At 36.6% G+C, this 12,017-nt stretch overlaps 1 protein-coding gene across 20 annotated transcripts in view; it reads right to left on the bottom strand.

The window, feature by feature from the left end:
* SOX6 (SRY-box transcription factor 6) overlaps positions 1-12,017 on the bottom strand; it is a 472,980-nt gene that overhangs the window by 195,534 nt on the left and 265,429 nt on the right. For all 20 annotated transcript variants that reach the window (XM_040989053.1, XM_040989047.1, XM_040989045.1 and 17 more), the window contains one exon: positions 993-1,165. In XM_040989053.1, the coding sequence (XP_040844987.1) occupies positions 993-1,165 (173 nt within the window). The remainder of the gene's footprint in view (positions 1-992; positions 1,166-12,017) is intronic.

Genomic DNA, 12,017 nt, shown 5'->3' with positions numbered 1-12,017 from the left:
AATACATTTAACTGAAAAGATAATTCCAGTAATAATGTCAGATTCCTAAAAACTGCACATTAATTTGGGTCTGTCTAATCTAAAGCATCGGGAACTACTCTATAGGATTATTGTTGTTAGATTAATGTACTCTTATGAGACAAGAAAAACCTTGGGGAAAGTGATTCAATTTTTAAAGATCCATATTTAATCGTAGCTATTTTTTCCTTGTTCTCAATTCTAAGTCATTAAAATCTGATTCTTTAAGAAACCAGGTGCTAATTTGTTTCCAATGATTTACCTGTGTAATAAATAGTGATGCTCACATAATTAATCATTGAACCAGGACAACTTTTACAAGTGGAAGGAGGTGGAATATTAACAAATACCCTGGAAAACAAGCAGAAGGCAGGACTATTTGGGGGAAAATCAAGATCTATGGCTTCTTTAACTTTAAAGCCAGAGGAAAAAAATGGGCCAATGTGTTTAATGGGCCAAAAGTTTTTCAAGAACAGAACCGCCTTTTAAAGTATGAGCAAAGCAAGGGCCAGGCAGAAGTCACTCTCAGTGAAGGCAAGAATACATGCTATGCTTATGTCAGAAAACATCTCCTGATAATTAACCAAGCTCCTCAAACAATCTACCATTTCAGTTACACCCAGCCTGCAGGGCTGCCTTTCTTTGTCATCCACCTAGCTCAATATTCTTGAAGACTCTGGATTTCTAGAAAGCCTCTTTTTTTCTTCCTTCATTCCTTCTTTTCTTCCTTCCTTCCTTCCTTCCTTCCTTCCTTCCTTCCTTCCTTCCATCCTTCCTTCCTTCCATCCTTCCTTCCTTCCTTCCTTCCTCCCTCCCTCCCTCCCTTTTGCTTTTTAAAAATATTTATGCGTACATTTATTTTTATTTATTTGCTTTTAGAAAAGTTCTAAACAAATAAGCCCATCAGTGTGACTGGTCACTGAGCCTGACGCATTCCAAATCTCCAGTATGTCAGCTCCTTTAACGGGGCTCACCTGTTCTTGCTGTTGGCGAGCAAGATCCATTTGTTGCCGTTGTTTCTCAATTTGTGAGGCTGCCAGTTTTTTCTGTTCGTCATGTGCTGCCAGGAGCTGCTCCCGTAAACTGATGAGCTGGGTGATCATGGTGGAGAGCTGCCGTTCTTTTTCAGCCAAGCTCTCAGGTGTACCTAAAAGGAAAGAGAGGAGAGGCCTCACAAGCTGGAGGAACATCTGTTTGTCAAGGAAAGGGGCAGAATTTAGAGAGGGATGATCTGAAGACAGCTGAAGATCTGGGACAATGACTGTGGGCCACTGGCAGTGCAGGACCACAGTAGTTTCACTGGTAGAATGAAAGCTAGAATTCCTGCCAAGAGAAAACACCACCACCAATACAATTCCCACTCATTCCTCCTTCTTTATCAAAATAAAAAGGGCAAAATTTTCTATCCCATTTTCTCCTTTTTCGCCATTTTCCCTCCTACCCAATCCACCACAAATCAGATTCAGCTACAGGATCTATGATATTTAACTACAAAGATCAGAAACTGTGCATTATGGTAATATTTTATATTTAACTTATCTTCAATGACTAACAGTATCTAAGCTATACTATATGTTTAATAAATGTCATTTAATGATTTTTCATGACTGTCCTCAAAACTTCTATTGTGCTAAGATTTGTCTCTGAAGTTGAGAAGTCAAAAATCAAACTCTTGGCTATAGAATGAGTTCTACAGAGAGAATAAAAACAACCTCAGGTAAGAAAGAGTTGAACATGATTTTTATTTTTTCTTAGAAAGGATCAAGCTAATGTTCTCAAGTTCATCCTTAGAGGCAACCACGTTGCTTGGGAGAGGGAGGAAGAAAGGGCTCCTCACCCCTTTGTCACCTGTCATTCTTCGAAAGGGGAGGGGAGGAAACACATTCAAGGTTGAAAAGGTTATGCATAAGGATATGCTGTTTAATGAATATAGTGTCGCTGAACACTTACGATATGCACTAATGGTGCTGAACAGTCCTTTTTTTATGGACAAATTGCACAGCTCTCCTAAGTAAAGGGCGCAGAATCCTTTTGTGAATCTAAATTAGAGCATTTTACCACAGCATAAGATAAGAATTTCAATCCAGTGTATTTGAGCCACACAGGTTTCATTATGAAGAAATGATCTATGATTTGAAAGCTTTTCAGAAAGACGCCACCAGCTGTCAAAGGGGAAAAAGATTGCCAATTTCTGTGTATGTGGTAGGGGAAACTTCCAACCTCTTTATGAAACCCTCCTTATTCTTGCTTAAAAAAAAGAAAAAAAGAGCCAGAGCTATCTAAGAAGCTAAAAATATTTGAATTATGAGCGGCCCTATGTCTTGAGTGGCTCCATGGAGAAGAGGCACCTTCAGAGGATACTGGCTGGCACAAGACGAAGCTGACATCTACAGAAAGGGTGCCACATTTAGGACTATCTCAGGATTCCGAATGTGAGCTCAAGTTCCTAATGAAAGCCTCTGTGTCCCTTAAAGAATCTTGAGCTAAAAGGATGCCTAACATTAAAATTAAAAGGGAGAGAGAAATAGTGATATGTGAAGATACTGGCTACACGTCTAAGGAAACTAACACTATATCAAGACTAGTGACCAGCTATTCTCTCTAACTCTTGGTATTGCTTAAAAGAAAATCAGCTTTTATTTTGGCAATAGACATTTTAGCATGGGAAAAACAGAGAACTTCTACACCCAGAACCATTAAAACATAACATCCAGACTCTAAACAGGCTATCTTCAAAGACACAAAAAGCTCAACATATATTTAAATATATACAGAAATGAGAAGGTACAAAATAATAAAGTAGGAAAGGTAGATTTGTTTGTTTATTTGTTCATTTCATTTTAAGGGCAAGAACTACTTCCTCAACGGCAACTGTTGTGTTTGATACTACCACAAGAACTGTTGATGCCACAGTAAATAAAAGTGGATTTAGTCCCTACTCTTGGGCAGTCATGATCCAAAGCTGAAGGACATTGCTTAATCATGTCATCACATATATAAATGTGCTACACAGTTAAATGATTGCAAACCAGAAAAGTCGTTGGAGGAGGTTTAACCATGTTCAGCAGGATTCTCAACTTTGAGGATAACATATTAAGAGGAGGAGAACATATTAAGAGGAGGATAACATATTAAGAGGACGCTTAGGAGTTAATGAGACAAAAGCTGGAAGATTCGATCAAAGGCTTTCCATAAAATATGAAATGTTGCCAGGCCAAAGAACTACAACTGAAAAAAGCAAGTTGCTAGAGACTGGTTGGTGGTTAAGGAACTTTCTAGAAGGAATAGGGAGGAAAGGTTCAGTGTGTTTTAGAAATTCAAAAAGAAAGAAAGAAAGAAAGAAAGAAAGAAATGAAATTTGAGAAAGGAAAACTTGAGCAGAGTATTAGATGAAACTACAGAGGCAGGAAAAAGACAAACCACTCAGTCCCTTCCAATTATTTGATAACCCTCACATTGTTTTAAGAATGATCCAAAATTGCTAAAGTATTTTAGGTAAGACATAATGTCATTCTCACTACAGGGTAAACAGATTGGAACATTATGAGACAAACTGGATATGGCACATTTTATTACATATATTTATGGTAAAATATGCTACTTTGCATGTATTTTCTTACTGAACATGTACCCATAAGGTGATTAATAGTTTATTGAATAATGGACTCATTAAGAAACTAAGATTCTATTAATAAGATTCTATAAAATGAGAAAGAACTTTTACAGGAAGTTTGGATCAAGGGCCAATGAGTTCAATCTACTAGTGGATATTCAAGTAAAGTTTGGAAAATGGTCTCATCTTCCATTTTAAACAAAGTCATTTTTAATAAATTTCAATTTATACCACATTGTCCCGTGCACACAAAACAGGGAAGTGGAGTATCATGTTAATAGGTATGTATGCCTAAATTTACAGAATAGCACCATTTAATTGAATCTCCTTACAAATCATCGTGACATTCAAATTGATTAATTATGAATATTCAGTGACAATTAAATAAGTTTTTCATTAGACTTAGAAAATACAAGTTTAAGAAAAACTCAGTACAGAAAACAGTATTTTTAAATTGAAGATTTAGGATTCATACACTGATAAGGCTGTCACTAACTTTTTCTTAAACTTGAGACGTTCATATATTTTTGAATGATTATAAGTGGCAAAACAACGGAAATAGGAGTAAAATAATCTAAACTACTTTAGTAAAAAAAAAAATAAGATATTTAAAATGTCTCCTGAATGGAGAATTATATAATCATATAGCCTTTGGGATCAAATTAAAAAGAAATTTACACGAAACAATAATGTAAGTTCCCCGAACGTGAGTGAATATGTGGTCATTTTTTGTTCTGTATATTGTCTTTGAATTTTTTCACATCTAATGATTTAAATTTGGGGATTTAGCATCTGTAGTGATTTTGATTTTTTTAAAATGTTTTTTAATTAACCGTATTTATACTGGTCTACTAAAAATATCATCATCTGAATCCCACCAACCAACCAATCTGCAAATACTAGTTATCTCATCTCAAAAAAAAAATACTAGTTATATTAAAACATGAAATTTTGCCAAGGCCAAGAAACTAGAATTGCCAGAATGACCGAAATAGACAACCTATAGGACATAGTAGGGCAGCCTAAACACAGCCAAGTTATGTGAATGCTCTTTGGAATTAACTCTGGACAACAGCCTCCTAAATCACATTTTCAAGTGTGATCAGAATCCCCTGCGGACCTGCCCAGGCCAGCAGAGGTCATCAGTAGCTGCCTCACATTGTGTTTCACAACCTTCAGGCTATCTTAAAAGTGATTCTTTAAAAAGCATAGTGGGAAAGTAGCCTCTTCGGCCTCCCACACGAAAACAGAGGTAGTTTATGATGCCGCAAAAGAGGAAACCAGAGAAAGCGCTTCTGCACGCAGTCTCTGCAAGTCAGCGTGCCTGCTTTTATCCAATATCACACACAGTGTGTGCCTGAAGCTCCACTATAAACTGTATGTTCCCACTCAAAGACGGCAGTGCAGCAGGGTTTTTTTTTTTCCCTTTTTTCTTTCTTTTTTTTTTTTTTTTTTTTGTTACATGGGGTCGTCTTTATCCCCAAATCGCATCTGTCTTGAGTTTCTCTCAGATTAGTCAGGTGGATCAGTGTTCCCTAGGGCCTGCTCCAGCTGAAGTATTTTAATTTGACTAAACACCTGATTTATTTTATCTCTCCGATGAGAAAGGCAGTTTGTCTTAATAGAGCCTGTCAGCCCACAGCCCCATTCACAGCAATTTACAGGCAGCCAGGGACGCTGGAAGAGAAGAGCGCCGTGATTCTGTATTTTATCCTCCTCCAGAAAGCACCTAAAAGCAGCTATTCACTGCTACTGCATGTGGCATTTTAGAACTGAATTAGCTTTTTATTCAAGTAACTACACTTGTTGTGAATAGCTTATCTGTAAAATTGCTACATTCACTACTGATTTTATTAACCTTTGGCTCTATCACAAAATGGTCTTCAGTTAGGAAAGACCTTTAAAATTGACACATTTCTTTCTTAGGGGCCTTTATTCTAGTGACTTCGGATTTACTGAATTTGATCCATTGAATTCTTTACCAGTTGTACTTAAAATTTTCAGTCTCAATAGGAAGTCAATAGTGCATAAATAAAGAAACATGTTCAAAATGTAAATATGATGGCAATTTTCCCCATCACAAGTTTTCAAATATCATCTTTTATTGTAACACTTTCAAAATCAGCCCTCTAGCCTTCTTGGAGGGTCATAATCTGAAAAAATTGAAAAAAAATCAACTATACATTTTTTGTAACTTTACAAACTATAGCTACCTATATCCCCAGGGCTAAACCCACAGAGAAAACTTAGTTGATGACAATTTAGGTAAGATGAATAGGGTTATTCTCTTTTTAATGTATTGTGAAAAAAGAAAATCAAATACCAAATTTAAAACTTACTTTACAGTCTGTTCTTATGTCAGTTTGCAAAAGTGAGAGTTACAATACACCGGATAATTCAGCTCAAAAGCTTGAAATTAGTACTTCTAGACTTAAGATTGAGCATCAGAAAGTGCCGAGGACTCCATGGCAGGACAACGCAGGCAATTTGTAGATTGCCCTAGAGCACAATTGTTTCTCACTTTCTTTGCATTATCCTCATGTGTAGAACTTTTACCACCTAAAAAGTTCAAATAGGTCATTTCCTTAATATTTGTCCTCTAAAAGTGTGTTACTGCTGAAAGATGATAACCTAACTTCTCTAATGGGAAGATCTAGAAAAAAGCACAGCAATGGAAGGAGAGACACAGAAAAGTCACAGGATACACAGACTACTAGATTCAATGCTATGAATTTCTCTGTATTTTCTAATGAAATGAAGGGCAATAGTATTAAAAGAGAATGCTTATTTTACTAACACAAACTAATAATGAACAAAGGACATTAACTGCAAACATGTCCAAAGAAATTTAAACAAAACTTACACCTAAGTATTCTACTTTATTGAATTCATAGAGACACTGTTTTAATTAAGCTAGCAGGACTCAACAATGAAGTTAAACGGAGTCTGGTTAACTAAGATTTGGCTGTGACCAGAGGCTTGGGAAGCTAGAGCAGTGCCTTGGGACTGGAGTTCTGGGGTGAGACACACTATTCCATATATTAATTCCAGAAAGATTAAAACACTTAATGTTAATTTCAAAGCAACCCAACCAAGGAATTCAGCCAACAATCCAGAAAAATCTAAAAGAAGTTGAAAAGAATATCCTCTTAAGAATCAATGCCTCCCTGGTCAGTTCTAATTTTTAATAGACATTGTTTGAGAAGAAAGTCAAAACAGTGCTAGTCATAAAAGAGAGCTACGTTTGATCTTTTCTACCCACAGATAATTACGTTAAACTCCCACTTCTTATACCGCCGCCTCGCCACACATCACATGGACTGTGATGTCTTCACTTCACAAGCTCAGTCCATCATATAGCACTGCCCTTTTTTGATATAGTCTTCTTTTAAAGGTCACAAAACAGGACAGCAAAAAGTCAACAAAAAATAAACAGGATAAGCTGAAGAAGCTAACATACATCAGAAGGTCCCTTGATAAAAGTTACTTTGTGGTGACTGCCTGAGAAAGGCAACCCTGTCCCAGTGCCCGGGCAGCTAATTTGAGTTCTGAATCCAACAGCAGTTTAAAAAGCTCTCTGCTCTAAAGGGCCCCAGTGCATCATGAAGATAAAGGATTTCAGTACAAAACCACCACAAAGACCTCTATTATCTTATCACTCTTTGGTTACAACAGCTGAACCAATATGACCAAATTCTAAATGACTTTGTTTTTTCAAAACAGCGGAATACTGGAATTTCTTTGTTTCTCATCAGTCAGCTATTGTCATCACTCCCATATGCTACTGTCCATTCCTTAGTAAATAAAAAGCTCAATAAATGCAGCAACTGTAACCTCAGGAATTACTTAGGAGCTACTATACAGGAAGAATGCCTCATGGGTTGAGATACAGACTTTTTATCTCTCACACTGAATGGATGAGAACTTTCTAAACATCTAAACCACTAGCATGTACAATGCCATTAAAATCAATTGCGAACAAACAAGAACAACTAGGTACTCCTTAAATTAAACAAACTCTCCTGTCTATTCCAGGCACAGCCACCTCTCCTTCAGCTTCTCCTCCTCTTGGCTGCCAAAAGGAGTCTATTCCCGCAGCCGCTGCAGCCTATTCATGTTGCAGATCCTAACAGAAGCAGAACAATCCATGGAATTCTGCCATCCGGGCTCCCCACTTCACAGCTGGGCCTTTGACCCACTGTGCTTTATTATCCCATCCTTTTTGGTGCCGGAAATGAAGGTATCCTGAAACATCTCTCCTTCAGTACAAGACAGATCTCCTTTTGCAGTAGTTTTCTATGGATAGCAATCAGTCAATTGCTAAATCCTCATCTCCTACAGATAAAAATAATACTCTCTTGTCTCTCAGAGATTTGGAATTCCTTGATCCTCTTTGCATGGAAAACTGAAACAATGTATCTCAATATTGCCACTGAGTCTGGCCAGACTTTCCTTGAAGCCCCAATCAGAGTTTGGAGAAAGGAAAGGAAGGATTAAGAGAAAAAAAATGTTAATAAGAGCTTTTTATGAATTATCTTGTTAAATCGTCACCCTTTTTAAAAGCTACACTGTTATTTTCAACTCTGATTAAAAAACAAGCCATTGAGAGACAAAACAACTTAACATCTGACTGTATTTGAGTCTTAATTTCTGATTGGAGGAAATCTAAAGTCTAAGGGAAAGGCGCCTTCCTTCAACATGCCAGATTTAGAATACAGAGTCAGGAAATTTCTGAAAGTTAGAGGCAAAGTATTGAGTCACCTTGGATTACAATGTCATCTAAGGCTTAGAAACACACACCAAAAAGCTGAAAAAAACAATAATAATGGAAAGAAAACAATTTTTTAAAACAGCAGTAACACACAAAATCTCAGTAAATCATTGCTTACAAAATAAAAAAGTTTAAAAACTCTTACCAAACATGCAACCAAAGAGATAAGTATGTTGAACTTTGACATCTTCTAGATGTAAAAATAGATCTTGATATTAAATAACATGCCTGAAATTAGCAGCATGCAGGCAGACAGGATCCTCTCTTATGTATGCTTAATTTTTTTTTTGTATGCTTATTCTCTAAGCCTTCTCTCCCCAAAGCAGCATATGGCCTCCTGTTTCTGAGCCCAAGCACAACAATTATGCAGACCATGCCATTCTCTGGCATTCTCCGACATTCTCCAACATTCCAGATACAATATTTACAACACCCAGGAAAGTCTGAAAAATATACTCAAATATTTGCACGAGTCAAATATACTGCTGCCATGGGTGTAGTGAGTCTGTAGGCTAAAACAGTTAAGTGTTAGCCAAGAGGAAGTTACATGGAGAGATCTAGGAAATGAGTTTCGAAAGGGCTAAGAAACCTGCCAGGCACAACTCAGGTTTGGGCCAACTGCCTATACAAACACCATGCACTATGCCCATTTCTAAGATATATTTACAGTTTACCTAGTGTAAATGAAAGGGATTTCTGACACAGCAGAAAGCGTAATATAATTTTATATTTATCTTTACTATTATTTACATTATAATTGTATTATATTACAATAATATCTTAAACTTACTTGGTAATTGCTTTATACTAAGAAGATATATATATATATGTATAAATATATGTAGAGACAGAGGGAGACAGAGGGAAATGAATACACACACTTGTGTGCATACTGAAGAATATAAATATGCACACATACAATGAATATACACATATACATTATGAGAAATACACACATATGCATGTACATATACATGTATTCCTTACAATTGTCCTCACAAACAGATCGTATTCTTATCCCCACTTTAAAAAGTTTAAAAAAAAACTTGCCCAAATCCCAAGATATCAAATCACACATGTAAGATTCAGAGTCAGTCAGCGTAGCCACAGACTGTTTCATCTCAACATGTACAACAAAGGCAAAATGTGGTTGATACATGTTCTCGCTTCACAAACAGTTCACTTAACAAAGTAGCCAGAGATTTCCTTATACTATTTATGCCAATGTGTTTTGTTGAAATGTAATGTTCCCTTCAGTTCTTTGTTCTATAAAATGGCCATGAGCGGGTCTGGCACGAAAGCCTAGTGGCTAAAGTCCTCACCTTGCTCACTCTGGGATCGCATATGGACACCAGTTCTAATCCCCGTGACCCCACTTCTCATCCAGCTCCCTGCTTGTAGCCTGGGAAAGCAATCAAGGCCGGCCCAAAGCCTTGGGACCCTGCACCCGTGTGGGAGACCCAGAGGAGGCCTCTGGCTCCTGACTTTGGATCGGCTTAGCTCTGGCCATTGTGGCCACTTGGGGAGTGAATTAATGGACGGGAGATCTTCCTCTGTCTCTTCTCTCTGTATATCTGACTTTCCAATTTAAAAAATAAATAAATCTTTAATAAACAAATAAAATGGCCGTGAGCACAAGACTCAGCAGCGGGTCCTCACGGGGAATCACAGGCGCTGACCACTGTTTGCAGGTATCTCTTATTACTTTGCTTTCTCCCTATTACATTCATACCTTTTCTCTCATTATGGTTTTGTTTCTTTAAAGTTCTACTGGTTTGGTTCTAATAAAGTCTATCTATGTTATTTTGTTTGATTCCACTGGACCTTATATGTGTATCTGGACTCTCAAATAGGAGAATTCTGGATTTCCCCAGAAGACTGGTTGGTGAGGTCCCCTGGATTTGGGGATCCACCAGGCTCTTCCAAAATTTCCAGACTCTAGGACTAATATCATGAAATACATATCTGTTGTCAACGATTTGATTAGCAATCAATAAATAGATGGCACAGCCCAGCCATTAATTTATTCTTGTTTATTTTATCTTTATGTTGTTTGTAGCTATCAGGATACCCCAATGGGCATTGCTATTTGCAAGATTCTGAAGAGCTGTGTTTAAAAAAATTAAATTAGCAGGAGGGTGGAATTTGAAAAAAATAAGCAGGAGGGTGGAACTGAAAGCAGAACTGGGACTAGAAGCTACATATTCCCACGTGGCAGCCTGAGTACATCGGATACAGCAGGTGATGGTGCAGCTCCCTGACTCTGCTACACATGGAGCGAATTCACCTTGCCTTATTCAGCCTGGCCCAGCTCCAGCTTGTGCCAGCACAATCTTGGAGAGTCCATTTGCATATTTTTCAAGCTTAAATACCTTATTGGTATATTTGGTAACATTTTTTTCTTTTTTTTTAATTAGCATTATTTTCTATGATATTTTTGTAGGTATAGGGAGTCCTCTGTCTCCTCATCCCCCTACTCTTTTCGCCCATATTATTACAATAATATTGTTTCAGCAACAGTCCCAAGTCCATCATTTTGCTATTTAATTATATCATGGTTTTCTAAGTATAGGCAAAGGTAGAAAATCCAGTATCATATGGTCAATGTATATTTTACAGCTTCGTTGGAAGTTGTCCTTATATTCTGGAGTAGGGATGCATATTGCAATGTATCTTGACTTTCCAGTATGCTAGTCTTCATAGTTCATCTACAAAAAATATGTGTCTGTGTGTGTGTATATATATATATATATATACATTTGTTGTGTATTTCGCAGAAATGTTTTTTTTATACCAGAGAGAACATATGATGTTTGTCCTTTTGGTAGTGGTTTATTTCATTGAGCACAAAAGTCTCTTGCTGCAACCATTTTGTTGAGAATTATAATATTAAAGACTATCTCATCTATAGTTTGAATAACTACAATTTAAAATTACTTAAAATCTTGTGAACATAAATGAAGTCTGATGGCAAGGAAATGAATCCATATCAACTGATTGGAAAATTCTCTTCTCAGAAAACACTACATCTAGAAATTCAATTTTGAATTATATGCAAAAAGGTCAAATAGTTCTTGAACATAAATTATAATTTAGAAGAGAACAAGTAGCATGCAATAAGGAATTATATGTGAATTTATACAGGAAAATTACATTATTTTTTACGATGGTTATTCTAATGGCGGTAAGATGAAACCCCTACTGTAGCTTTTATTTACACTTTCCGAAAGTAATTGTAAGCATTTTTCATATACTTGTGACTATTTCTATTTCATCCCTTGACAAATGCTATTTATGCACTTTATCAATTTCTTGACTACGCGATATGGCTGTTGCTTAGTTTCTTAAGGTTTTTATATATTTCGGATGTTAATGCTTTATCAGTTGCATGGTTGGCAAATATATTCTTTCATTCTACTGGTTGCCTTTTCATGTGGCTGATTGTTTTCTTTGCTAGGCATAAACTATTTAGTTTGGCGTAACACCACGTCTATTTTTGCTTTTGCTGCTTTCATTATATTGAAGTAAGTTCCATCTATACTCAGTAGTTTGCTTTAGGCTTTTAAATTCGTATTTTATCAAATACTTTTTTCCATCTATTGAGATAATGATGTA

Source organism: Ochotona curzoniae, unplaced genomic scaffold (genome assembly GCF_017591425.1).
Source record: "Ochotona curzoniae isolate NIBS_2020 unplaced genomic scaffold, NIBS_Ocur_1.0 contig_517, whole genome shotgun sequence".
NCBI lineage: Eukaryota > Metazoa > Chordata > Mammalia > Lagomorpha > Ochotonidae > Ochotona > Ochotona curzoniae.
Note: the sequence above shows the minus strand (reverse complement) of the source record. Positions and strands in the feature narration are given on the sequence as shown.